Source organism: Mchenga conophoros, linkage group LG20, assembly GCF_057382185.1.
Source record: "Mchenga conophoros isolate Kocher_MC1m ecotype Shallow Benthic linkage group LG20, M_conophoros_male_GT1.1, whole genome shotgun sequence".
Classification (NCBI taxonomy): domain Eukaryota; kingdom Metazoa; phylum Chordata; class Actinopteri; order Cichliformes; family Cichlidae; genus Mchenga; species Mchenga conophoros.
The window spans coordinates 17320603-17347269 of NC_140545.1; the positions used below are offsets into that span (position 1 = coordinate 17320603).

Below are 26667 nucleotides of genomic sequence, written 5' to 3' on the forward strand. Positions count from 1 at the left end.
TATATATATATATAATGTTCTTCCTCTCTCCCCCCCCAAATTTTTGCACATGTCGAGGAGCGTGTCAGGCTACATTTCACTGTGTGTTATACTTGTATAACTATACATGTGACAAATAATAAAGAACCTTGAAGAACCTTGAAGAACCTTGGTTATTCTTTTGGTCACTCAAAGAACTTCCTTTGAGTGCTCAAATGAGGGATTTGTTCACGCACATTCATACAAGACTTCTATGCCCAAGTGCTTTATAACAGACGCACTCACGCTCCGATGGATAGTAAGGATAGATCTTTCATATGTTATGGCTTGTTTTGGTCAGCCACCTATTCCACATGGGCACATGAGCCTTGTAAGCCATCCGGGAGGGGCTCAGAGTAGAATGAAAGGAGCAGTTGAGGTGGTTCGGGCATCTCACAAGGATACCTTCTGGGCACCTCCTGGGTGGCCACCAGAGGGAGGCCCCAGGGCCGACCCAGGAGACGTCGGAGAGATTATATCTCTTGGCTGGCCTGGGAACGCCTTGCTGTTCCCCTGGACAAGCTGGATGAGGTGGCTGGGGAGAGGGAGGTCTTCTCTGCTTCTCTGCTTAGGCTGCTGTGCCCACGACCAAGCCCCAGATAAGCGGAAGAAGATGGATGGATGGATGGATGGATGGATGGATGGATGGATGGATGGATGGATGGTAGGTTTACCCAAAACACGCTTTATGAACCTTCCTCCACTGAATGATCAAAAGCAGATAAAATATCAAAGGCACCAGTGCTTGTTTCTGTTAGACTTGTGTGATAAACTTGTGTGAAATCTCTGGCTATAGAAAAAATGATTCTAAACAACAACAAGATTTTGGTTTTAGGTTGTGACAGTTATACTTGGCCTAAAAACTCCCTGAAAAGCCTTGAGTTGGTCCAACATGCTACAGCAAAGAGTATTGACTGGGACTAGAAAGAGTCCAGAATCGCATTTAAAATTCTGCTCCTCACATTCACGGCCTTGAATAATCAGGCCCCATCTTATCTTAAAGACTTCATAGCACGGTATCACTCCAATACAGCGCTTGACTTTCAGACTGCAGGCTTACTTCCAAGGATATTTAAAAGTAGACCGAGAGACAGAGCCTTCAGGAACCAGCTTCTAGTTTGGATTTGGGATACAGACACTCTCTCTGCCTTCAAGATTAGGCTTAAAACATTCTTTATTGATAAAGCATATACTTAGTATTGGCTCAGGTTACTTTAGCCCTTGGGGGCTTCACATGATACACTGGGTGTTTCTTCTTCACCCACCTTTTATCACTTACTATGTGTTTATACAACCACACTGCATTTAATCATTATTTTACTATTCATCTCTGGCTCTCTGCCACAGTGTGTATACCCATCTGCTGACTTGAGTGGTCAAACCAAACACATCACAATGCAGCCGTCAACAGAGGCTGGAGTCCTAAGAAAGACTTTGCATTAGAATGGTGTTTGAGGTCTACACCAAACCTTCCCCTGCCAGCATTCAGTGTCAACGAATCACCTCTTTGTGCCTGTTTATCCACGAGTATCACTGACCGTCGCTCTACCGCGAGCTCGTCCGATTGGCTGTTTTTGCTGCACCTGTTAGAGTCTGGCACCAATCACGCGCTTCTGTCGGTGCGCCCCAAGATGGCGGCTTACAGTGTGCTGTAGTGTACATCATCACACTGGAAAGCGAATATTACTATCACTCGACCGTTTAAACTCATGAGGAGGCCGAGCAGAGAGAGCCGAGCGGGGCCGAGCTGTCGCCAGTGAAACGCGGAAGCGGTTGCCGCATGGTTTCTTCACGAGAGCAGCCGGTTTCGGTGTCGGTCTGACGGGGGTTATCTGAGTATGGCCACCGACAACAGGATCAATTTTTGGAGGAGAAACGCAAAGGTTCCTGGAAGGTAGGTCCTCTTTTCTTCATAGAGTAGCACTACATTTCTTAGTGAGTTTCAAACAGGCACTGTTGAAATATTGTCCTTAACAAAGACACACATTAATAATACTCTTTTCTATTGATAATACTCGTAACTAACAGATCTGTGTGGAAACACAAGCGCACAAATCGACTCGTTCGCTGGATTTCACGCATGAGCCGCTTCCAGTGTCTTATTCGAGTGTGTGTTGTTATAACAGCTCCCAGCTCAGAGGCAGACCCCCATCTCTTTCTTCTCTGCGGTTTCTAACGATCACACTGGAGGTGGCAGCTGTCTGTCAACCGCCATATGCTTTCTCAGTCTATGCTGAGAGGTGCCGGTGATAGTACAGTAAAACGATCAAAAACATCAGGGAGGAAGAATGCACTGTCTGAACCACTAACACAGCATTAATATCTTATTTTGTCATCTCAGTGGGTTTTCTTGGAGGAGTTAAATGAAACGCATCCTCGTTTTATGGCAGCATTACTTGGGGAGGACACAGTAAAGACATTACTGTTTACAAATGAAATGTGTATATAGTAAATATTATGTCACAAGAGTGGGGAGAAGCATAATTTTAATAAAGTGCACAGTAGAAAGCCTTTGTGTTCAAAGTGTCTTGTAAAAAGATATTTAAAAAGTTTCTATAAACTGCACTGCCCCCCAAAAAAGAATAAATAAAAAAAAAGTACATCTTTCAGACACTGACTAAGCACACAAGAAAAAATGCAGAGCCCTTCTATCCACCTGTTGGGGGCATTTTGGTGATGGTCATTGCAAACAGAAACTATAGGAGGGAAACATTGCACTTTGGGAATGCTGATTTCATCCTGTAGTGAAAACATGTTAATAACATGCTAATAGGGGGGGGGGAAGCGAATGGGTTTGTAAGCTGTTCATTCTTAACAATTTTATAACTGTGTAGTGAATAGTTACCAAGTGTTTGCAGACCAGTTGGTGTCATCCATGGAGCAGTCTGCTAGTGATCACAAGGAGGTATTTGATGCAGTGATGTATACCTTTTGGGAGCAGTTTTGGCTAGCAACTGGAGAATAGTAATTTTTCCCTAGTAACTGGTGGTTGCCAGGCAGTCACCCGCTGATATGTAGGTAAGGCCCAATCACACAAGTCTAACTTCATTTGATAAGAGTGAATATCTGATGAAATTATATATAATGCCTGTCAGGGTGAAAACTTTACTATTTAAGCACCTAAACTGGAGAGTTATTGACATTATACTGTGTCTGTATTTGTATTTCATTGTGAGATATTTATGCCGGTATAATGTTCTGAGTGTGCATACTTAAATATTCACCTGAATATAGAATGCATCTGCTGTAATATTGGGTACATTTTGATAATTCTGGAATCATTGAAAATACCATATTTTGGCATACTTAACAAACACTAGTGTTTGTTTTTTTGGATGCAGCCTATGCCAAGACACATTGAAACTGTTCTGATGGCAGGTCGGGACCGAACTCTTTATTGAGGCACTTTTTTATCTTTAATTTGTTACCCATGTGTGCATTATTTTGTCTATAAAGTACTGCAAGACAACAGAAAAATAACAGAACTTTTTTTTTTTGCTCTGCTGCAAACTTCATTTGGAGTTTGTTTATTAGTCTCTAAGCTGAGTATAATGGGAGACACATACTTGAGCTAGGCTAGTCCCAGCATGCAGAGCTTACGCAATAGACATCATGGGCATGGCTAATAAAGGGTATGCTCCCTGCTTTGTTTTGTTTTATTTTACTTTTTCCTGTGCGCAGGTGGAAGCTAAAAATCCCTCACGCCTCACTGATAAGACAAGACACTTCTTCATGTTTATGCGTTTGTATCTTTATTGACCTCTGTGTTTTTTTATGACTATCAAGACTGATAATCTGATTAAATGTCCTTTCCTGGTACCATCTAACTGCAAGAGAGTGGAGCAGAGAAAAGAAGTGGGTGGAGGTGGGCGGTCAGCCTGTTTTAGAAATCTGAGAAGACGGGATCTCCAAGGAGAGGGCGGTGCTGTCTTTGTCACACACAGTGATCTGGGGTGGGTGGATCGTTAGAAACACAAACATATGTTTGAACAGGAAGGCTAACAGCTAGTCTTGCTGCCTGTCCTTGAGCTGCTCCTGATAAAACAAGTGTGAGGCTGGTAAACAAGACACTCTGGCACTGCCAGATAATCAGCAGGCTCAGTTCTCAGCCTTAGGCTTGAAAAGCTGCAGTTTGATAAACTTCATATTATTTGCAGCCCTGTGATATTCTCACAAAACCCACTCCGTTACTTAGAATAATTGGGTTATCATGACAAATGAATAATATTATGAAAAACTACAGAAAATAGATTTTTTTTAAGTATTATCATAATATTTTCATGTCTGAATCTCTAAATGGCCCATATCATAGAGAGCCCTCTTTAACAGAGACCTTAGTCTTTGTCACTGTGACTTTGACCAAAAGCTGACATCTCGAAGTTGATGAGCTAATGCACCACAAGACTTCATGCAGTGCCAATACTGCCAGATAAGAACGGGAAACTGAGGTTACAATTTGCATGGGCTCACCAAAATTGGACAATAGAAGAATTGAAAACTGTTGTCTTGTCTGATGAGTGTCCATTTTTTTCTGCAGCATTTGGATGGTAGGGTCAGAATTTGATAATATCAAACCTTCTGCCTTGTATCAACAGTTCAGACTGTTGGTGGTGGTGGTATAACAGTGTGGAGGAAATTTTCTGCGCGAACTTTGGGTCCTTCATACTGACTGAGCATTATTTGAACACCACATACTACTCAACCATTCTTGCTGACCAAGTTCATACATTTATGGCCACTGTGTGCACATCTTCTGATGGCTGATTCCAGCAGGATAATTCACAGTGTCACCAAACTCAAATATTCTCAGACTTTTTGACCACAACAATTTTGCTATATCCATGTCGCCTACACATGCAACAGAGCACCTTTAAGGACAGGTTGAGTAGGTTCAGCCTGGTACTAGCAACATGTAACTAATGAAGTTGAAGGGGCCAAAAAAAAGGAAACGCAAAATGGGCAGCTATCAGTGTTTTTCCGCTGAGTAAAGACTTTAATAGAATGCAAATAAAATTTTGGTAATAGGCATTTTTGGCAATTGTAGATCCTATCCTACCACTCCAGACTATCTTTGCTTTAGTTCACCAGAGATTTGGAAAGAAGCTGAGTATTAAGATTCTCAAATCCGCTGAACATACTGCACACCACAGGGTGGTAAAGAACACAGGCGCTCTGCAAGCTGTCCACTTCTTCTGTTCAGTGCATGCTTAAAACAAGATCATTTTGTGAAATAGGGATATTTCATATAAGGCATTGACTAAGTCATGTGGAAGGGAAGGCAGCATGTAGAACAGTATTTGTTGGGTCTGTGATTTACCAACTGGGATTTTAGCATTGCAGGATCATTAAAGAAATGCTCAGATAGTTCCCAGATTTGAAATTCATTTTTAGGGATGTCCCAAACATCAAATGGATGTCATTATGCACTCAACAGGAAATTACAACTGTGTTTGCTGCCAGTACAGATCTTCTAGCCGGGCTACAGCCTGCCTATATGTTTGGGGTGTAACAATTCTCCAGTGCAGGGTTCAGTTCATAGGCTTTATGTTGGCCCACCTTTTTCTTTAAACACTTATAAAGCATATAAAGCATATCCTTTCCCATATACACATTTTTGATAGTCATACAATCTGTTTCCAGATGTTGCTTCTCCTCTGTGACTTCTCCCTCTTTGCTGTGTAATTAATTAACTAATTTTAAAGAAACTGAGCAACTTACTCAAACTAAGAAAGGTGAGTTCAGAAGAGCAACACATCAGAGGCCAGGACATATGTCTGCCAACATTCCTGTGAACAGTTATTAATTAACATCTTCTAAGTTCATCTTTGATTGTTCGCTCAGTCAGACACTCGAGAGCTGCGTGTGTTTTTTGGTGAAGAGATGACGGCATTTTACATGTTATCTTCCACAGTGTGCAACCGGTTTATGGAGCTCAGCATCCACCTCTTGATCCCCGATTGCGACGCACGTAAGTGCAGTAGGCTGCATGGTGCCGCGTCATCCCAGTTAATCCATTTTAACTTTTAATCTCAGTGTAACATGTATTTCGTAGCTGTTTCTTGCCGCAAGTGCTTGAATACAGTGCTATGAAAAAATATTTGCCCCCTTCCTAATTTCTTATAGTTTTGCATATTTGTCACACATGTTTCAGCTCCTCAGATTTTTAATATTAGACAAAGATAATGTCAAATAAATAAATACAAAAGACAGTTTGTGTTTTTATTTATTTCATTTATTAAAGGGGAAATTTTTTCTAAACCTACCTGGTCCTTTGTGAAAGAGTAAATACCAGACTTAAATAAAAGTTACCTGATGACTGAGAAAGTACTATTGTAATACCGAGAGAAGCTGCTTAGTGTACTAAACGGCTGTTTAGGGCTTTTCTCTGTTCACTGGACAGAGAAAAGTGGACAAGGAGACTTGGTGGTGCAATGAGGAAGTACGGAAAAGTATTCAAATGTTGGCAAAGAAAAGGTGGAATAGTGAAGGAGATGAAGAAAATGGACAAGTATGCTGGTAGGCTAGGCATACAGTGAAGTGACAGGTAGCAAAGAAATACTGATTTCTGTGTGAGGTTGGACACTAAGGCCAGAAAAGTCGACTTGTGTTTATTGGCTGGGCAGAGAGATTGAGCTGGAAAGGATGTGCAGCAGGTTGGGTTTATTAAGGATAGAATGGAAATGTACTTACAAATGAAGAGAATGTCTTGAGAAGAAGGAAGGAGTTCTTTGAAGAGCTGAAGAATGAGGACAGTGCAAAAGAGGAAGACAGATTGAGGACAGCTAGTGACTGATTCACTAGTTTCACTAGTGTCTTTGTGGAACGAGAGGAACTATAGAACTACATGAGGAAGTCAGGGGTGGCAGAGAAGTAAGTGAAGGTGGTGGGGGACATGTGTAAGTATAGCAAGACAGTGGGGAGGTGTGTGGTAGGAGTGATAGATGGGTTCAAGGTGGGGTTGCGAATACAGCAGGAATCAGCTTTGAGACACTTTTTGTTTGCAATAGTGATGGACAGACTGACAGATGAAGTCAGGAAAGAGTTTCCATGGACTGTGATGTTTGGAGATGACGTTGATCTGTAGTGAGAGTAGGGATCCGATGGAAGAAAGGCTGGAGAGATGGAGGTATGCACTAGAAAGGTAAAACAATGAAAGTTAGTAGCAGCAAGTGAATGAGAAACAGAATTGTTGCAAAGAGTAGGTTGTGAAGGTAGTGTAGTTTAAATATCTTGGGATGGGGCACAAAAGCGGTCAAGAAGAGAGTGTCGGGTGATTTGTGCCAGAAGGTTGCAAGTTAGAGCAAATGGGAAGATTTACAAGATGTTAGTGAGACCTCCTATGATGGTCTACAGTTTGGAGATAGTGAAACTTTTCATTGGGAGTGATCAGAACACAAGACGTAAGTATGAGAAATGAACCAAACTAAGAAATCTGAGAGGGGCCGGATACCTTTTCCACAGCACTGTATGTGTGGACTGCATGCACCAGTCCTGTGCAAGTGTGGCCAAATGTTTGCACTGGATTTTTTTCATCATCTCCTAAACCCCCCAAATGTTTTCAGTCTCAGACTGAAGAAGTCACTTGGATGAGTGACAAAACATTTCTCCCACTGAAAACTCTACGTCTAGATGAACAGAATTGACTTTTAAGGGATCTCCTTAATGATTGAACATGCATCAAGACATCATCTCCTAAAGTTGTTTTTTGGTTGGTTTCTTTCTCTTTTCTGCTTGTTTGATATTTCAATCTGTCTCCCTGCAGGTATCCCAAAGACACAAAGCCCAAGTTCAACAATATCAAGACCAAAAAAGCCTCCAGCTTTCATGAGTTTGCCCGCAGCACCAACGATGCTTGGGATATTGATGATGAGGAGGATGAAGAATTCCTTGGCACCTTCAACCCAGCTGTATCTATACCACCAGGCCTGCACACTACGTCATCCGTACAGAACCAAGTAGCTACAAGATTTGATTTTTTGTCAGTCAGCAGTAAAGAAAATGAACTAGTGTGAAAAGAAAAGAGACATTCTAGTGTGTCTTTTGATTTGATATTATTTTCATCTCAGCAGCATCAAGCAGGTGACACAGAAAGTGCAGTTTCACACAGATTGGCACCACCCACGACAGAAGGTCCAAACCTTCAGGATGTGCAGGAGGAGGACACGGAGTACGAGCAAGCCAATGGCAAGGTTGTCAAGTCTAGCAGCGATGCACACCTTAACACATCTTCAGGTATGTGGTTAATATGCTGCAGCTTTAAGATCTACAGAGCAGATTATCAGGTGATTCATAGTGAAGCTAATTACAGATTTTCACAGGTGGGATTTAAGACTGCAGTTAGGGCTGGTGGGATTATAGCAAGGCCTTTAGGATGTGTCTGATGTTCCATGATATCATCACAATTGAGTAATGCAGACGACAGAGGACTGTATACCACTTATTTATCTTACTGCTGTACAATTAATGTCTTTAGGTTTTCTTTATGTTCAAAAAATAGAACTAGAAATACTAAAATAAAGATGTATACAGGATTAGTATTACAGAGAGAGCACATGTTATTTAATAATTATCTGATCACCTCTGTGTCTCATAAGGCACATTCACACAGAATAAGTGAAATCAGTTTCTACTTCATTGATAATCTTATCCTAACCAGTGTTTCTTTCTGTGACTAGCTCTTCTTGTGATGTACCAGCCCCCCAGATTTCAATCCAGTTATGTTGTTGTGATGAAATTATATAATTTATAATAAGCATTAATTAACAGTTGCAAATTCCTGTTCAGCGTCTTTACCATTAATATCTCTAAGTGCTTTCTTTTAAGAGCCTATGAGGGAAGTACAGTGTTTAATTACCGTTAGTGTGCCTGGATTTAAGTTGTAAAATCTCTTGCAACCCCTCGATATTAGGGTTGATTTTAAACAGTTTGTCATGTGTGAATTCAATAATTAACAAGATCGAGTACAGGGAAAATTTATGCAAAACTTCACAACACTTTTTACAGAACGCCAGGTTACAGTGAGGCAAAAAAGTATTTAGTCAGCCACCGATTGTGCAAGTTCCCCCACCTAAAATGATGACAGAGGTCAGTCATTTGCACCAGAGGTACACTTCAACTGTGAGAGACAGAATGTGAAAAAAAAATCCATGAATCCACATGGTAGGATTTGTAAAGAATTTATTCGTAAATCAGGGTGGAAAATAAGTATTTGGTCAATAACAAAAATACAACTCAATACTTCGTAACATAACCTTTGTTGGCAATAACAGAGGTCAAACGTTTACTATAGGTCTTTACCAGGTTTGCACACACAGTAGCTGGTATTTTGGCCCATTCCTCCATGCAGATCTTCTCGAGAGCAGTGATGTTTTGGGGCTGTCGCCGAGCAACACGGACTTTCAACTCCCGCCACAGATTTTCTATGGGGTTGAGGTCTGGAGACTGGCTAGGCCACTCCAGGACTTTCAAATGCTTCTTACGGAGCCACTCCTTTGTTGCCCGGGCGGTGTGTTTTGGATCATTGTCATGTTGGAAGACCCAGCCTCGTTTCATCTTCAAAGTTCTCACTGATGGAAGGAGGTTTTGGCTCAAAATCTCACGATACATGGCCCCATTCATTCTGTCCTTAACACGGATCAGTCGTCCTGTCCCCTTGGCAGAAAAACAGCCCCATAGCATGATGTTTCCACCCCCATGCTTCACAGTAGGTATGGTGTTCTTGGGATGCAACTCAGTATTCTTCTTCCTCCAAACACGACGAGTTGAGTTTATACCAAAAAGTTCTACTTTGGTTTCATCTGACCACATGACATTCTCCCAATCCTCTGCTGTATCATCCATGTGCTCTCTGGCAAACTTCAGACGGGCCTGGACATGCACTGTCTTCAGCAGCGGAACACGTCTGGCACTGCGGGATTTGATTCCCTGCCGTTGTAGTGTGTTGCTGATGGTGACCTTTGTTACTTTGGTCCCAGCTCTCTGCAGGTCATTCACCAGGTCCCCCCGTGTGGTTCTGGGATCTTTGCTCACCGTTCTCATGATCATTTTGACCCCACGGGATGAGATCTTGCGTGGAGCCCCAAATCGAGGGAGATTATCAGTGGTCTTGTATGTCTTCCATTTTCTGATGATTGCTCCCACAGTTGATTTTTTTCACACCAAGCTGCTTGCCTATTGTAGATTCACTCTTCCCAGTCTGGTGCAGGTCTACAATACTTTTCCTGGTGTCCTTCGAAAGCTCTTTGGTCTTGGCCATGGCGGAGTTTGGAGTGTGACTGTTTGAGGCTGTGGACAGGTGTCTTTTATACAGATGATGAGTTCAAACAGGTGCCATTCATACAGGTAACGAGTGGGGGACAGAAAAACTTCTTACAGAAGACGTTACAGGTCTGTGAGAGCGAGAGATTTTCCTTGTTTGAGGTGACCAAATACTTATTTTCCACCCTAATTTACGAATAAATTCTTTACAAATCCTACCATGTGAATTCATGGATTTTTTTTTCACATTCTGTCTCTCACAGTTGAAGTGTACCTCTGGTGCAAATTACTGACCTCTGTCATCATTTTAAGTGGGGGAACTTGCACAGTCGGTGGCTGACTAAATACTTTTTTGCCCCACTGTATATGTACCCAACCTAAGTACCTTATTTATCAAAAATGCTTGGGGGAACATTTTATTCTTACAATACTGAGATAAGATGGACCTATGCAGCATAAAATGTCAGTCCCTCTTCTTCAGACTTCTTCAGACAGAGTCCAAAATATTTTGGGAGTCAGTCTGCCAAAAGAATATCCTTTCATTATCCACCTTTAAGAAAACCAAAGTTTAATGGAGGCCTTTAATTCAGTAGATTTGTCAGTTTCACCAAACAGCGTACAGCAGGAATCCCTGTGAGTCACTCAGGCTGTAGACTGCTCCAAACACTCAGTTTCAGACTATTTTTTCTGCTATTGTCTCTGTTTAATATCACTGAGATTATCTTCCATGTTCACCTTGGACAAACAGATCTGATTGTCAGCACAGAAGTCCCACCCAACCGCTTTTCAAACAAGTTTGGATTGGCACTCAGTCAGAAGACTGTTGTCTCAAAGGGTAGGGGGAAGAGAACTGAAATAGCTGAAAGAACTGATGGGCTGCACCAAGGACCCGTTTTTGATAAACAAGGATTATTTTGAACTGTGAGTCTGAACTAATAGAATAAAGACTAAAAATATGGATTGGAAAATAAGCATAAGAAATCCCCTTTCATAGCTTAAGTTATGAAATAACTGTCATCAAGTTCGACACTAGAAATTAATAAGAAAAGTTTCTTTTTCTTTTTGAAGTTCTGCACATGAATGAAAAGAACTCCCATCTGCAAATGTCTTATATGTGACAGGATGAAAGATCAAAGCCAGATGTAATTGTAGGACTGTGTGAATAATGAAAAATTATACATGGTAAACAGGTTTCATTAATCCTCAATTAGCTTTACCCTCAGCTTTATGAGCAGGATCACTGTTTCAAATCTAGTGGCTTTTCATATGATGAATAGTCAGCTGAATCTTTATTCATAAGTCATCTAGTTTCTGAATATTCACATTGTTGACTGGTCTCCCACTAGCCTTTCTTAGACTACGTCCACACTAGCCCGGATAGATTTGAAAACGGCGTTTTGGTCTGAAAACGCTCTGCGTCCACACTAGCGTTTTCAGTCGTTTTCACAGAGTTGTGCGTCCACATTGAAAGGCCAAGAACGCTTACATTCCAGTCCTGCACATGTGCAAAAGTGAGTGAGAATTAAGGAATTTGAAGAAAAGCTATCTGGAGCATGTACAAACTGATATTAATCTTTTTTAGGGCTGTCAAAATTTAGAGCAATCAAAACAACTGCTGTATAATGCACTCCCCAATCCTTGTTAAATTGGTCACATGACTGCATCACATGACTAAAATGCGTCATCGTTTTAGAAAGTCTGCGTTTTCGAGAGTCCACACTGCGACGGGGCAGCTCCATTTTGAAATGTATGCGTTTTCAAGGGCGTTTTCAAAACGCTGCGTTTTTCCTTGGTGAAAGCGCTGTCTCAGTGTGGACGGGAGGACAAACCGGAGAGAAAACGATGTGTTTTCAAACGAAAACCCATTAGTGTGGATGTAGCCTTAGCCAGTAGTAGGGCTGCCACAATTAGTCGACTAGTCACGATTATGTCGACTATCAAAATCGTCGACAACTGATTTAATAGTCGACGCGTCGTTTGAAGCTTTGTAAGATCCCAAAAGACGCAGGAATAAGTAGTAGGATTTAAGAGTGTAATAACGGACTGAAACAGAAGATGGCGGCACTGCATGTACAAGGATGCCAGCTGCTGTTAAACCCTGAAGAAGAAGAAGCTGCGTCCCAGAGTTCATAGCGTGGCCCTGCTCAGTTTTCAACAATGGCGGCAGCTAGTTAGTTTTAGTATTACTCTTATTATTCTTTCTGGGTCACAAAATAAACGTTTAAGATATTCTCAGGCGAGAATGTAGCTGTGTAAACCTCAAATATCTGCTCAGTTTATCAAGACATATTTTCAAAAGCGCTCCGACGTTTTCGGAGACGTCTGTTACCCACCAGCTCAATAGCTAACGGGTTCAAGGCTCACTAGAGCCCGTGAGAACACCGGACTCCCGGCAAATCGTTTTCAAACCCACCGCCGTCTTTCGCTACTCAGGTTAAACATGATATATGAGTCACTTAGATAACTTAAAAATGTTATTGTTTGGCTTTTTTTTAGTATTTTATTTGTTCCTGAATGAATCGGTTTGGCTGAGATTAAAGTTACAGTTTTTACACAGCTGAATAAACCTCAAGCAGACAGCTGATTATCAGAAGTGTGAGATGCTCAAGAATATACTCTGGTGTCCTGTTATATTTTAGATAGCAAGGAGCAGACGGCTGAGTTTATTAAACTTCACTGAAACAATCTGCAAATTTCATTAAAATTTAATGAATTTTAATCTTGCCTTTATTTTTAGCTAGCACATACCTTAAACACTTAAGCTAATGATAGTTATATTAAGAGCAGATGCATGCTGGTGCAATAAGCTGTATGTTTTATGTCCAATGAATGCATGATCTGATTAGTCGACTAATCGCAAAAATAATCGGTGACTAGTCGACTATCAAAATAATCGTTTGTAGCCAGTAGTCAACACTTCAGCTAATTTAATCCTATTAAACTGCCTTTATGTGTTTACAAAGTCACAACACTGACTGTCTTCCACCTACAATCCAGTTTTGAGATCCCTTCCCAGGCACCTTAGCCCCCACTCACATCAGGTGAGGTCACATGATAGGGTGAGGCAAGGTCTCCCAATGGTTTCACCCGAAACCTCTGCTGGTAATGACCTGTGCCTTTTTTGGTGAGGCACAGGATCAATAGTAGGTCAACAACTCCCACCAAGGAATAAATACCTGACCACAGAAATAAATATGGCAACAAAGTAAGAAAATAATTGCATAGCTTAAGGAGATTGTTGTAAAGTAATATGCATCTCTTTAGCTTTACTTGTTTAATTTAAGATTAATTGCATTTGAAAAATATTTGAACCTTTTTATTGTTCCTTTAATATCGTGGCTCTTGCTTGTTTTCATTCTCCATTGTAAAGTTGCCTCTTGTTTTTAATCCGTGTGCTCCTTATGCAGTTCGCTCCACACTGCAGAAGCAGCAGTCTCTCCCAGTTCGTCCCATCATCCCACTGGTGGCTCGCATCTCGGACCAGAATGCATCAGGGGCACCACCGATGACAGTGCGGGAGAAAAGCCGGCTTGACAAATTCAGGCAGCTACTGGCTAGTCCCAACACTGACCTAGGTACAGCAACAGAAGCAGCTTTTCCCTTATATTGGGATGTGCTAAAGGACTGATCGTTGCAGGAAGGCCGTGCCTTTTGTTGAATCAGAAGATAGCTACCTAATAATTTACAGTACCATACACCAGTAAGGAAACAGATTATTGACATGCAAGTATAATATGCAGGCATCCTGAATAGAAATTCTGTTTTTTTATGTATAAAACAGATTCTAAGATTATTTCAATACAACAATATGAACAAAAAATGTGACGTATTACACTGTGTCATTTTTTTTTTTTACAAAAACTGAGCCAAAAAGTAGACGCAGTGTGTGGAAAAACGAAGTACAGCCCATGATTTAGTAGCTTGTAGAAGTACTTTTAGCAGCAATCAATCAGTAATCAATCAGCTATATCTGACACTTCTCATATTGCTGACTGAGCAACTTTGGCCCACTCTTCTTTACAACAAGGTTGAGGTCTGGACTTTGAAAAAGGAAATGATCAGCGTGTTGCAATGGCCCATTTATCCATTATGTTGTAAATTAACTGGTCAGGGAAGTTTCAGTTTCAACCTTGGGGTTAATTTGCTGAGATTGGAAGTTGTCTTGAATGTTTTCCACTTGCGAGTGATCATTCTTGCTGTAGAATGATGGACTTCGATAGTTTGGAAATGGCCTTATAACCCTTCCCAGACTGATAAGCAGCAGCAATTGCACCTCTAAGATCAGTGCCGATGTCTTTTCTGTGTGATTGGAACAAGCAAACTGTCAAAACTTCTGCTTTTATAGAGGTGCTCACACTTGCTGAAAATCAATAAATTAGGATCATTTGATTTGATTAATTTGACATTTTTGTGGTCTAATTGAGAGGTCTGTGAAGGTTCTCAGTCATCCAGGTCATCGGAGTCTAAGTACCTTGGAAAGAAGGGTGTCTGGACTTCTTTAAGGTTCCTTCTCATCCGAGAAGCTTCTTCAGTTCTTCAGTTCTTCAGTTCTTCAGCGCAATTGGTGGAGAGTTCCGGATTTTACACCCGTTTTCACACCTTAGCTCATGTGATTATGATAGGGGGTCCATGACCCTCTCGGGGACACTCCCATAGGGCTTAAAATCTGGGACTGTCCACCGTTTGACCTTAGAACTGAAGAAGCTTCTCAAATGAGAGGTGAAATGTCTTCAAGCTACTTAAAGAAGTCCAGACGCTTTTCTTTCCAAGCTCCGTAGACTCTACTTACAAGAGTCTATGTAAGCCTTTATATATTTCTATATGTTTTTGGTAGAGCAGAGAAATTTCTTTCATTACCCATACAAGATCCAAAATTTACAAATTAACTATAATCCTCAATGCAGCTCAAAGGAAAGGTCAGTGATCTCTTAAATGTAATTCAAATAAACATTGCCCATGAAGACATCTATGTAACAACTTAAATGATAAGCAATTCAAATTCAGCTTTTAAAAAGTAATTGCTGGATGTTGATTTTGTAAACACTGAGGACATAGAGAGGACATTGTTCAGCTTGTAATTTTGTTAACTATCACTAGATGAAAACAACCAGGATCTGGGTATTTACACACAGTGTGAGCTCCAGTTGATTCACCCGTGTTCAAATAAAATGGAAACTCTAGCTGCACAGTAAGCCTGATTTTAACTCAAATGTGTAGTGTGAGTTAACATGTCATACATATTTAATAAAATTGGCACAGTATCTCACCAGCTTTTAAGAGGAACTGCTGGCGTGCTGTAACTGTTGCACTGCTAAAAATCTTTAGGCTGTAGCTAGGAACATTGTAAGACTGGTCCTCAAAGATTTCTGAAATGAAATATCTGTGAGTTAGATCGCACTTTGAAAGAACTGCACTTCACAATGCCTCTCGTGTGCTGAGACTTTCTTCTAAAAGACTTTGGTTGTGTTTGTGCTTTAGAAGTTAGATTTTTCTGTAGACGTGTATTTTTCAGGTTGTAGCCATTTTCTTTTAATGTCTTTTCTGTCATCAGTGCTCAACATGATAATGATTTCACTTATCGTACTGGAATGTCAAGCTAAAGAATAGACTGCAAAACTTTATGAGCTTGTCACCAGAAAGAAATGGATCCAGAATATGTGGTACGGGTTTGTCTGAAAGAACCCACACAGCCTTCAGTTTAATAAACATGTTAACACAAGTAATGAAGGACTTGGATGAGATTTTTTCACCAAAAGAACTCTCTTTTGTAAAGCTGAACATCACATTTTTTCTATTAAACTGATTTTACAGCTTTATTTTTCTATTGCATGGGTGACTCGTCACTAGTTGTGTAGGTTGTGCTGATCTCTGCTCTGGTTTCTATGTAGCATTGACAGTGCTTGTTTCTATCTTGCTCTGTGCTGTTACAGAAGAACTCCGCAAGCACAGCTGGTCAGGCATACCAAGAGAAGTCCGGCCAATCACATGGAGACTTCTTTCTGTAAGGCTGTGACCTTCAGTTTTGCAAAAGCACATTTTTCTCAGCATTTAATAATCCAAAGCATTCTGTCTCAATAGCTCAATTTTTTTTTATTCTTTTTGTTTGATTCGTAAAAATTTTCAGATAATGCTAAAAGCTTTATCTTTACAGCGGCACATATCTCAAGTGTTCTCTCGTCTTATCTAATGGTCAGCCTGTTCTGTTCCTCTGAAATTGTTCGGCTAATCAAAAAAGGGTTGTTTTTTTCTGTATCTTAACCTTTCTAATGGCTCGTTCAGGGCTACCTGCCAGCCAACAAGGAACGCAGAGAACTGGTGTTGAAAAGGAAGCGAGAGGAATATTTCAGGTTCATAGAGCAGTATTACCACTCCAGAACAGACGAGCACTATAAAGACACATACAGACAGGTGATGCTGCAGCTGAAATACAAAAAAAGAGATGTAGTTTATGTATGTAAAAGATCCATGACCTAACATGTCAACATTTGTTCCTGTCAGATCCACATTGACATTCCAAGAACAAATCCTCTGATTCCCTTGTTTCAGCAGCCTGCAGTACAAGAGGTAAGATTACTGAAAAGCAGCTCCAATATCTCAGTTGTTTCTCCAAAGTACACGTGTCTCGTTTTCTATGTTCATGATGAGCATCGGAATACCGACATTATTTTAATGTTTGGTTGGTTCGTTTCTCCAGTTTAGAGTGAACCAGGGACTTGTTTTTGTTTTGGAGATAGTGGCTCTAGCTAATTCTTGGTTCAGTTCAGCGTTTCCACTATTACAAAATGTTTAAGTGGTACATCACAACAGATTGTCCTATGTTGAGATTATATTAATAGCTAAGCCCCTAGTATGAGTTACTGCTTTTATAAGACATGTAATGTGAGGCTTTGCTTTGTTGCTGGCATCATTGGAAGTTCTGGATTTTTTGTTTTCTTTCAATTTTATCCTCCCACTGATTTCATTTGTGTCCTCTCAAAGTTGACATTAGTTTGTCAGAAACCCACCTACTCTCGCCAGTGGTTAACTCGCCTTTCATTGTCATGGCAGATATTGAATTTTATTGGCATTATGGTCTCTGGTCACAATAACAATATGTTGCACATTCCACTTTGAATTCCTTATGAATATGTTATTAAAAATGTTTAAAGTCTTGCTCTTATGGAGAAACAGGCAGGGTCTCCTGGCTGGCTGCACAGGGACTATGTATACTATACAAGATTTTATTTTATTTTTTTTATTCTATTAGTGCAGATCAGCAGGGAACATAGCAACTGGTCAATCTTTTTTACAAAGTCAGATTCTGCATGGAGAAAAATGTTTTCTGGAGGAAGATAAATCCATGAAGGGAACTCACCTTTTGAGAAGTCATATTTTACTTTACTGAAAAACTAATTTGGGATAATGAAGTTTTTCATTGTCTTTGTTTGTGTGTGCTGATATACAGCATATCATCTTAATTTGCTCAAAAAGTTAACATTCCAGCTTTGTTCTGTGGCTGGACTCATTGTGAAAAGCATTGACAACACTGTAAGTGATACAGGGTTGTATAGTGTGGTGTATTTGCCTGTCATTGAGGAAGAAGCTTCATCAGATTAGTACACTCCAGAGGAAGTTAGTTGTTAAAAAGGAAATGCACTGAGCCCAGCCTGTTCCTCAAAGGAAGTGATTTTTAGTGGCTTTGCAAAACAACCAAGATATTACACATGACAATAATTATTTCTGAATATTCAGGACAAACATGTATTTGCATTAATGGTAAAATGTACAGCCTCTGTCAACTCTTAAGGATTTACATATGTTCGTGTTCCTTTTAAATACCTCCAAACTTGACATCCGAGAAAGAATCTAAGTCTCGCCCAGCACTCAACCGTTACTGATCCCGATCTCAACATAATGTTACAGCCTACTGATATCCAGAGCCTTCATCTACACTAAATGCCACGCCACAAAGAAGCTCCTTTGGTAAGCCTTGCCAGAGTAATGGCTGAGACTTTCCCCAAGGTCTTCATAATCCTCCACCAAGGATGTGTTGGTTAGGTCTCAAGTCCAAGATAGCAGAACACATCCCGAGGGAAGCCTTCCTGTCCTTCCTTTTCCTTACTTGGTTTGCCAGAACCTGAACTCTTTGAGACCAGTTGACAACCTCCTCTGTAAACTCCCTGAGCTCTTCAGTTTTTTGTCCTTACAGCTGCTCAAATCTCATGACAACACCTGTCAAATAAAAATATTTTGCTTTTCTTTATGTTTGTGATACTGTTCATATTGTACATTGAAATGCTGTCACATAATATTGTGAAATTAGGGTTAGAAAATAAAAGTCTTTCTTGGGGTACTTTTGACCACCAGTGTACATGTACTTTATCAGTAGTTAATGTGCTGTAGGATAGTCTTATTAACACAGTTAGTTTCAAGAATATTGCCCACACTACCCAGGTATAAGGATTAGACATAGCAGTCATGTTGTGGCACCTCAGTTAATGTACACAACAGTTTCAATAGTCTGTAAAACACACTTCAAAGCATTCATGCTATTTTTTACAGACGCTTATATGTGTCTACAGACATAAGACTGAAAATGTGGACAGGAATCAAAAGAAAAAAAGACTTCCACGCTGGAGCTGAACATTAGCAGTAATTCTCCTTGTTTCCTCAGATTTTTGAGCGAATTCTCTTTATCTGGGCCATCCGTCACCCAGCCAGCGGTTACGTTCAAGGAATCAACGATCTGGTCACACCTTTTTTTGTTGTCTTCCTGTCAGAGTTTGTCAGTAAGTTACACGTTGAATCGGGGGGAAAAAAACATTTGGTTTGTTCTTTTTCTAGTTAGGTTATATATTGAATGACAACAATTTTAAATTTCTTCATCAAAGCTCAGCTCACATCAGAGAAGACTTGATATGAGTCATCAGTCTCAGTCAGTGTTATTTGTTTTTCCAGCGGAGGATATGGAGAACTTTGACGTAGCAGCACTACCTCTGGAAACTCAGAGAAATATTGAAGCTGACAGTTTCTGGTGCATGAGCAAGCTGCTGGATGGAATACAGGTCAGGACACAATCTCAATCAGTGCTAATTTAAAACTAGTAAGCAACTTTATTGAAATGTATTTCTTTTCAGGACAACTACACCTTTGCTCAGCCTGGAATTCAGAACAAAGTGAAAGCTTTAGAGGAGCTAGTCAGCAGGATAGATGGTACGTGGACAAGCTTATGCTTAGGGAAACCTGTTTCCACAAGCTAACAGCAGGAGACCCAGTTTTAACAGGTGTGTGTATCTGTGTCTGTTGCCAGAGGACATTCACAATCATTTCAAGAGGTATGAAGTGGAGTACCTGCAGTTTGCTTTCCGGTGGATGAACAATCTTCTGATGAGGGAGTTACCACTCCGCTGCACTATCCGTCTCTGGGACACCTACCAGGTAAGGCAGGGTGTCCACCATTATCTGAGCTTTTATGAGCAATGAACACGAGTCACAGCTGTCTCAGACAATTTGCTGCTGTTTCAGTCAGTGTGTCTGCATCTGTAGTGCAGCTTATTTTATGCTCTGTGGGTCAAGATGAAGAAATTTCATGAAATCTTGTGATGTGCATCTGAGATCTCTGATGGCCCCATTATACTTACCACACTGGTCACTTTGCGTGTCACTGGTGACATCATCACATGGCTGTATCCCTTTATGCTGACCGTTACAGCACAGGTACTCGCTGCAGTATTCTCCTGAATGATAAGTGTCACAACTCAAACAAATCCTGCACATCAGTGCTGGTGTAGGAGAAGTTGTCAAAACGGGACGCAAATAAATTGCTTTGAAAAGTTTTTTTTTTTTTTTAAAGTCATATTTTCAAACTGTTGCATCATCTCCTCTGTATAATCTATAAATCTCTGAGCATCTGTGTCATTATAATCACAGTAACAATCGACACAATCCTCCTGTCTTCATTTAGCACGCCAGGTTACAAAAATCTTGAGTGCATCACCAACAGAAATGACAGATTCCAATTTGCCTGGCATGAGACAGTGGGTATAATGGGGCCCTGATAGACTGTAAAACTATTCAAGCTCATTAGTCCAACATGTGTGGCATTATACATCTTATAATTACAAAATGGGTATAGGACTGTTACAAAAGAAAATACCTGAAAGGTGATTTTACACATTCACATTTTTTACCAGATTAGATGCCACATACTAAATTGTTATAGCCACTACCAGTTTTATTAATGTACCAGTTTTGGCTTTTAATCAAAAGTTTTGATGGTGAGGTTAATTTTGCACACTGCACTCCCCTCCAGAAGTGAGCAGCAAGTCAGCATGAATCACATGAACATTAATTGAGGATGCAGAGAGTTACAAGGACTTGTGTGGTTCCAGGCACCTTTATTGTTCCATTGGTGATAAAAAGTACACTGATGACAACAATGGAAATCTGTTATCCTACAAAGTAGTTAATGCACTTATGACTGGTGGAGAATAGTTCAAATAAAGACAGCATACTCTCTTTTGGAAATCATGTTAGAAAACTGGACATGATAGCCAAGGGGTGGATGTGACTAAGAATCCAAGAGACACTGCACACTCAAAATGAATCACCAAAGTAGTCATACATCAAAGCATTCTTATATTTTACACCAAATGATGATTTAATAAATTAACCCCGTGACATCTTAAACAAGACTTGAAACTAGCGATAGAACTTGTAAGTCTCCTTCCTCCTCCTCATCCCCAACCGGTCACAGCAGATGGATGCCCCTCCATGAGACTGGTTCTTCCTGTTAGCAGGGAGTTTTTCCTTCACACGGGAGGTTGTCTGATTGTTGGGGGTTTCCCTGTATTATTGTAGGGTCTTTACCTTACAATATTAAGTGAATTGAGTGTGACTGTTTTGGTGATTTGAGGCTATACATATAAAACTGAATTGAATAAACCCCTCAGAAATGTGTTCATTGAGGTCGAAGATAAAGTGAAAAGTAACATTTTTCCCTCACAGAATTCTGTACAAGGACTCTTCTTTTGGCAGTCAAAGGAGTTGCCTCTTTCTGAACATTAGAAAGAATGCCGTTTTCAATCACTCACAATAATTTAACCTTTGTGTATGTCAGTGGTTGCAATATTTGGCCTGTTACACAATATTTGTAAGTCATTAGACAAATCTTTTCTTGATTGAAGCTGATTTGTATAATTGGCTACCATTATTCTGTTTTCCACAGGCTGAAGCAGAGGGTTTTTCCCGCTTCCACTTGTACGTCTGTGCTGCTTTCCTCATTAAGTGGCGCAAAGAAATCCTGTCCATGGTTGACTTTCAGGTACATTTGTCTATGTCATCCAGTCACGGCAGAGAAACTAATATGACCCATTTAAGGCAGACTGGCGGACAAGGGCGGAGTCTTCTGAGTTAAAATTAATCAACTTTACTTTGTAAAAGTTTAAATCACATCATTTGTAGTTCTTCTTCAATTTTGATGCTGGTCTAACTTGTTTTCGATCAATCATAAGATAGCCACTTCCTGCATCATATCCTACTTTTATGTGTATTTTACTCTTAATGGTAGCATAATTTATTACCAAATAAATCTGCTGCAATTGGTAAGACTTGAAACTAGTAACTAAGATGATGAACTAGAGCACAGGTGTCGAACTCCAGGCCTCGAGGGCTGGTATCCTGCAGGTTTTAGATGTGTCCTTGATCCAACACAGCTGATTTAAATGGCTAAATGACCTCCTCAACATGTCTTGAAGTTCTCCAGAAGCCTGGTAATGAACTAATCATTTCATTCAGGTATGTTGACCCACGGTGATATCTAAAACCTGCAGGACACCGGCCCTCGAGGCCTGGATTTCGACACCCCTGAACTAGAGCAAGGGGGCAGTAGGTTTAAATACTGTAATTTGATTTCCTTTTCTTTCATCCTTCTAAACATCAACATGTCAGTGTAATCATTTATTTACGGAGCCCCGCAGGGGACATGGGAGAAAAAAAAATTAAGTTTGTTTTGCGAGTTTATTTTGCGAGATCTCGCAAAGGTTTTAGCCGCATTCTTCGGAGGCCGTCAGCTCGAAGCCGACCGGGAGGTCGAGGCACAATGTGCTGGGAAAGCGGTGTTCCTCCTGGCTATAGTAGGTCTCGACCTCCCGTTAGCTTCGAGATAGTGGGTGTCAGATCTCCGAAAACGTTGGAGCACTTTTGCAAATATGTGATGTCTTGTAAACCGAGCAGGTATCTGACGTTTACACAACTACATTCACGCCTCAAAATATCTTAATAGTGTATTTTGTGACCCAGAAAGAGTAATATTACAACTAAGTAGCTGCCGCCATTGTTGGAATTCAACTTTTGCGAGATCCCGAGTTTGTTTTGCAAGATCTTGCAAAAGTTTTGCGAGATCCCAAGTTTGTTTTGCGAGATCTCGCAAAAGTTTTGTGAGATCCCAAGTTTGTTTTGCGAGATCTCGCAAAAGTTTTGTGAGATCCCGAGTTTGTTTGTTTGTTTGTTGTTTGTTTCGCAAAAGTCCGTCTTAATTTTTTTTTCTCCCATGTCCCCTGCGGGGCTCCGTATTTATTTGATCACCAGAAAATAAAAGTGTTGCTTGTAGTTTTGTAGTAGGTTTACCAACCAAGTATGCATGTACATCTGCTAAGTTTTATATGCTAACCCATATGTTATGTTTGACAATGAAAGGCTTTGTATCTCCAACTTTCAAAACACTGAGTGTCTTAAGGACTCTCTCTTGCTCTTTAGGGTCTCCTCATGCTACTGCAGAACCTTCCTACAATCCACTGGGGGAATGAAGAAGTCGGTCTCCTCCTGGCTGAAGCTTACAGGCTCAAATACATGTTTGCAGATGCTCCCAGCCACTACAAGAGATAAGCCCAATGCTTCCGCACCAGGGAAAATGCTGCATTTTGACTTTTAAAAATCAATTTAAACCTTGAGTGGGCAACTTCGGTGTCTGTGATGCACATCAGGTGCTGTCTCTGAGGTAACGTAAAAGAGACTGACGGGATGTTATGTCAGTGATATCAACTTTATCCTGTGAAAATGAAGTCCAGTGAATATTAAGTGGATTTGGGGCTTACATTGCACACAGCTCAGTGAATATGGGACTATTTTGCAGGCAGTGTTGCACTGCAACGGTGGACTGTGACAGTATAAAAAACAACTCGACTATGCCACTCTGGTTTACTTATACTGTTTTTGGTCATCTCTTATGTTCACTGTAAGCGTGAAAGAAGACACTGTAATATAGTGGGATGATGAATGTTTGTGAGATCATCCTTTTAGTGAGAAATGGTATCTAAAGATTATATTTTTTGCATTTTTTGTTTTACAAGGGACAATATTGGGTATAAAGCAGGCAACTGGAATACAAAGCTTAGTTTTACATTGTCTGGCTGTCAGTCCCCTTTCTTTGTTAAATAGATGCTTTTTGGTTTAACCAAAATCGCTCTGTACGATCAGCATCTTTAAAGCCGCGACTGATAATCTGGGTTGTAATTAGTAAGTATTACCTATGAGTAGCAAATAGAAGGTATTGTATTTCATTTTTTAGGTTGTGTTTGGGGTGTAAAGCAAAAAGACTGATTTGGTATCAATATCACTTTTAATTTCTAAATCACTGTGAAGAACGGAGGTATAGTTTGGAAATAACAACAACTGTAAAGTTAGAGTTTTATTTAAAAATCTAAACTTAGCACTGTTCAGATCTTTCCTGAACCTGAACTGTGCTAAATTAATTCAGTAGCTGCTTAAAATTGTAGTAAAGTTTATACAATTGTGATCCAGTTTTTGATGAAGATTGCAGATTGACACACTGCATCAACACTCAAAAGTCAGCCAGCTTGTCAGTTTTGGCCTGAGGGTGGAGGTTTTACCCGAAGTGTTTCAAGAGATACCTGTCAGTGTAAAATCTGTGCATAATTACAAGTGATGAAAAACATTCATTAACATCAGTTATACAGAATATTTACAATCAGTATGTTTTAATTGGAGGAAATGCCTGTGTTGGTATTGAAAGTCATTATGCTATCTGAATGCAGCTCCACATCCCTGACAATACCCTATAGAGCATTGGTAAGGTACACATACAGTGTAACGCTTTCCTGACATGCTCCATGAAACTTTATTTGTGCAACAGTGTTTTTCTTCTTTCTTTTTTCTTCTTTCTTTTTTTTTTTTAAATATGATTGTGTGCGTTACAACTCATCTACCTTCATTGCCAGTGATAATAATAGTGCAACATATGTTTGAAAGGTATGACAACACTCTTATACTTTGTGCATCTAATAGAAAGAAAATCAATCTAAGTTGGGTCATCTGCTTCACTCTTTAACCTGATTCATTCTGGACCAAAGTCTCTGTTGGAAAGTTGTGACGCCCAGCAGATGGATGCCACCGTCATCACCATAGATCACAGCAGACTGAATGGAGCAACATTGTTCACAAGTCTTAATCCATTTCGACTATAACTGGAGTTCTGAGCTACTTAATGGCATTTTATTCAGTGAAGTGCTACTGAAGACATGATGGTGAAATAGATTCTCCTTTATTTATGAAGGAACACCAGTCTTGTCCACTATTTATCAGTCATCAGATTTCCATAATCAATCTTCATCTACCACCTTGAATGTTTTTTGGAGTTTTACAGTATGCGTGTAGCCTTAAAGTCACTTTCATTCATTCAGGTGAGCCGCATGATTGTCATTACTGTGACTCCATTCTGGGTTTTGTGTTTGTTTGTTTGTTTGTTTGTTTTAATTTAAAGGTCATTCTGTTAAAAAAATGTGATGTTAATAACTAAAGACTAACAAAATGTTTTTTTTCCATGCAGCTACAACAACAAATCCAATCTTTATTGGAACAGTACAGCCTGTTTTACAGAGTGCTTCACTAGTCAATGCTGGCTTCAGCCTTAAATGAAGACTTGTTAAATTATTACAGTCTCAGCTGTATATTCACCTTTTCTGATGATATTAAACAAACAACATGTGTGTACATGGATTGGGTTGATATATTATTTTATAGCACCATTTAAAGCACGCAATTCCAACGTGCTTCACATTTATGATGAAATCTATGTGAGGAAAAATTATACAAGCACATATAGTGATGTGAAAAAGTATTTGCTGTCTTCCTGGTTTGTTTTTTTTGGGGGGGGGGGGGGGGGCATTCAAAGTGGTTTTTGCTACAGCAGGTCATTCACCCAATCACACACACATTCATATAAACTTAACAAAAAAATTGTATATGAATGTAGTAAAAACCACTTTGACATAAAAATATTACATCATTTCATAAGAAGAACGTCATCCCAGCCATCATCAACTCAACTGTAATTGATGGAACCATGAATTCAAATTCAAATTTTTTATTTGTCACGTACACAGTCATACACAGTACGATATGTAGTGAAATGCTTGGACAACTGCTCGTGACCTAAAGAAAACAAAAAAGGAAAAGGCTATGAATAAGAAAGGAAATAAATATGAAAAATTAAAAAGGGTAAATTTAACTAGGAAGGAATAAAATATAAATTAAGGTTAAAAATGAAATAACTGTACAACACAAATTAGAATGAAGGGTAAATTTAACTGGGAAGAATAAGATAAAGATAAATATATAAATTAAAGTTGAAAATAAAATAACTGTACAACAAAATACACAATACACAATATAGAACTATATAAGAATGTATGAAGAAATCTAAATATAAATAAATATATACACAGTAACAGCAGCTGTACAAGTATTAACCGGAAATGAAGAATATAGTGACCAGTGTTGTGCAAAACCAAAGTCCAGAAAGTCCAGTGTGTGTGTAAGAACCATATGTGTGGGTCAGTACTGTGTGGTGGTGTGATTAAGAGACCGTATCGCCTGCGGGAAGAAGCTCCTCCTCAGTCTCTCTGTGTTGGTCTTCAGGGAGCGGAATCGCTTTCCTGACCTCAACAGAGAGAACAGTCTGTTGTTGGGATGGCTGAGGTCCTTCACGATCTTCCTGGCCTTGGTCCAGCACCGCCTGCTGTAGATTGAGTGCAGGTCAGGGAGCTCGGAGCGGATGGTGCGCTCAGCTGACCGCACAACCCTCTGTAGAGCTCGTCTGTCCTGCATGGTGCTGTTCCCGAACCAGGTTAAGATGTTTCCCGCCAGGATGCTCTCTATGGTGCACGAGTAAAAGTTCCTGAGCACCTTGGAGGGCAGTTGGAAGTCTCTCAAGCGTCTGAGGTGGTAGAGACGCTGTCGGGCCTTTTTCACCACGGTGTTGATGTGACAGGACCATGACAGGTCCTGCGTGATGTGAACTCCGAGGTATTTGAAGCTGTCCACTCTCTCCACTGGGCACTCGTTGATGACAGGGGTCTGGTAGTTCCTCTCCTGCTTAGTGCTGAAGTCCACTAT

General features: G+C 40.2%; 1 protein-coding gene across 2 annotated transcripts; it reads left to right on the forward strand.

Annotated features, from left to right (window-relative positions):
* The first annotated feature begins 1633 nt into the window (after positions 1-1633).
* On the forward strand, positions 1634-25261 carry tbc1d22b (TBC1 domain family, member 22B). Of its 2 annotated transcripts, none has more exons than XM_085259711.1 (14): positions 1634-1912; positions 5930-5986; positions 7781-7973; positions 8085-8250; positions 13683-13850; positions 16206-16276; positions 16555-16683; positions 16774-16839; positions 18929-19043; positions 19213-19319; positions 19392-19467; positions 19565-19692; positions 21482-21577; positions 23011-25261. In XM_085259711.1, exons 1-14 carry the CDS (start codon positions 1857-1859, stop codon positions 23137-23139), a joined length of 1557 nt encoding a protein of 518 aa, XP_085115837.1. In that variant the 5' UTR covers positions 1634-1856; the 3' UTR covers positions 23140-25261. The 2 variants fall into 2 exon arrangements, with proteins under 2 accessions (XP_085115837.1, XP_085115838.1); XM_085259712.1 differs by having other exon boundaries at positions 8088-8250.
* The last annotated feature ends 1406 nt before the right edge of the window (positions 25262-26667 follow it).

Bases quoted from the DNA above. Each gene is read 5' to 3' on its own strand.
- tbc1d22b (XM_085259711.1), top strand. From the start codon at position 1,857: ATGGCCACCGACAACAGGATCAATTTTTGGAGGAGAAACGCAAAGGTT. The intron at 7,974-8,084 runs GTAGCTACAAGA...TTTTCATCTCAG, and splicing joins CGTCATCCGTACAGAACCAA to CAGCATCAAGCAGGTGACAC. The intron at 16,684-16,773 runs GTGATGCTGCAG...TGTTCCTGTCAG, and splicing joins ATAAAGACACATACAGACAG to ATCCACATTGACATTCCAAG.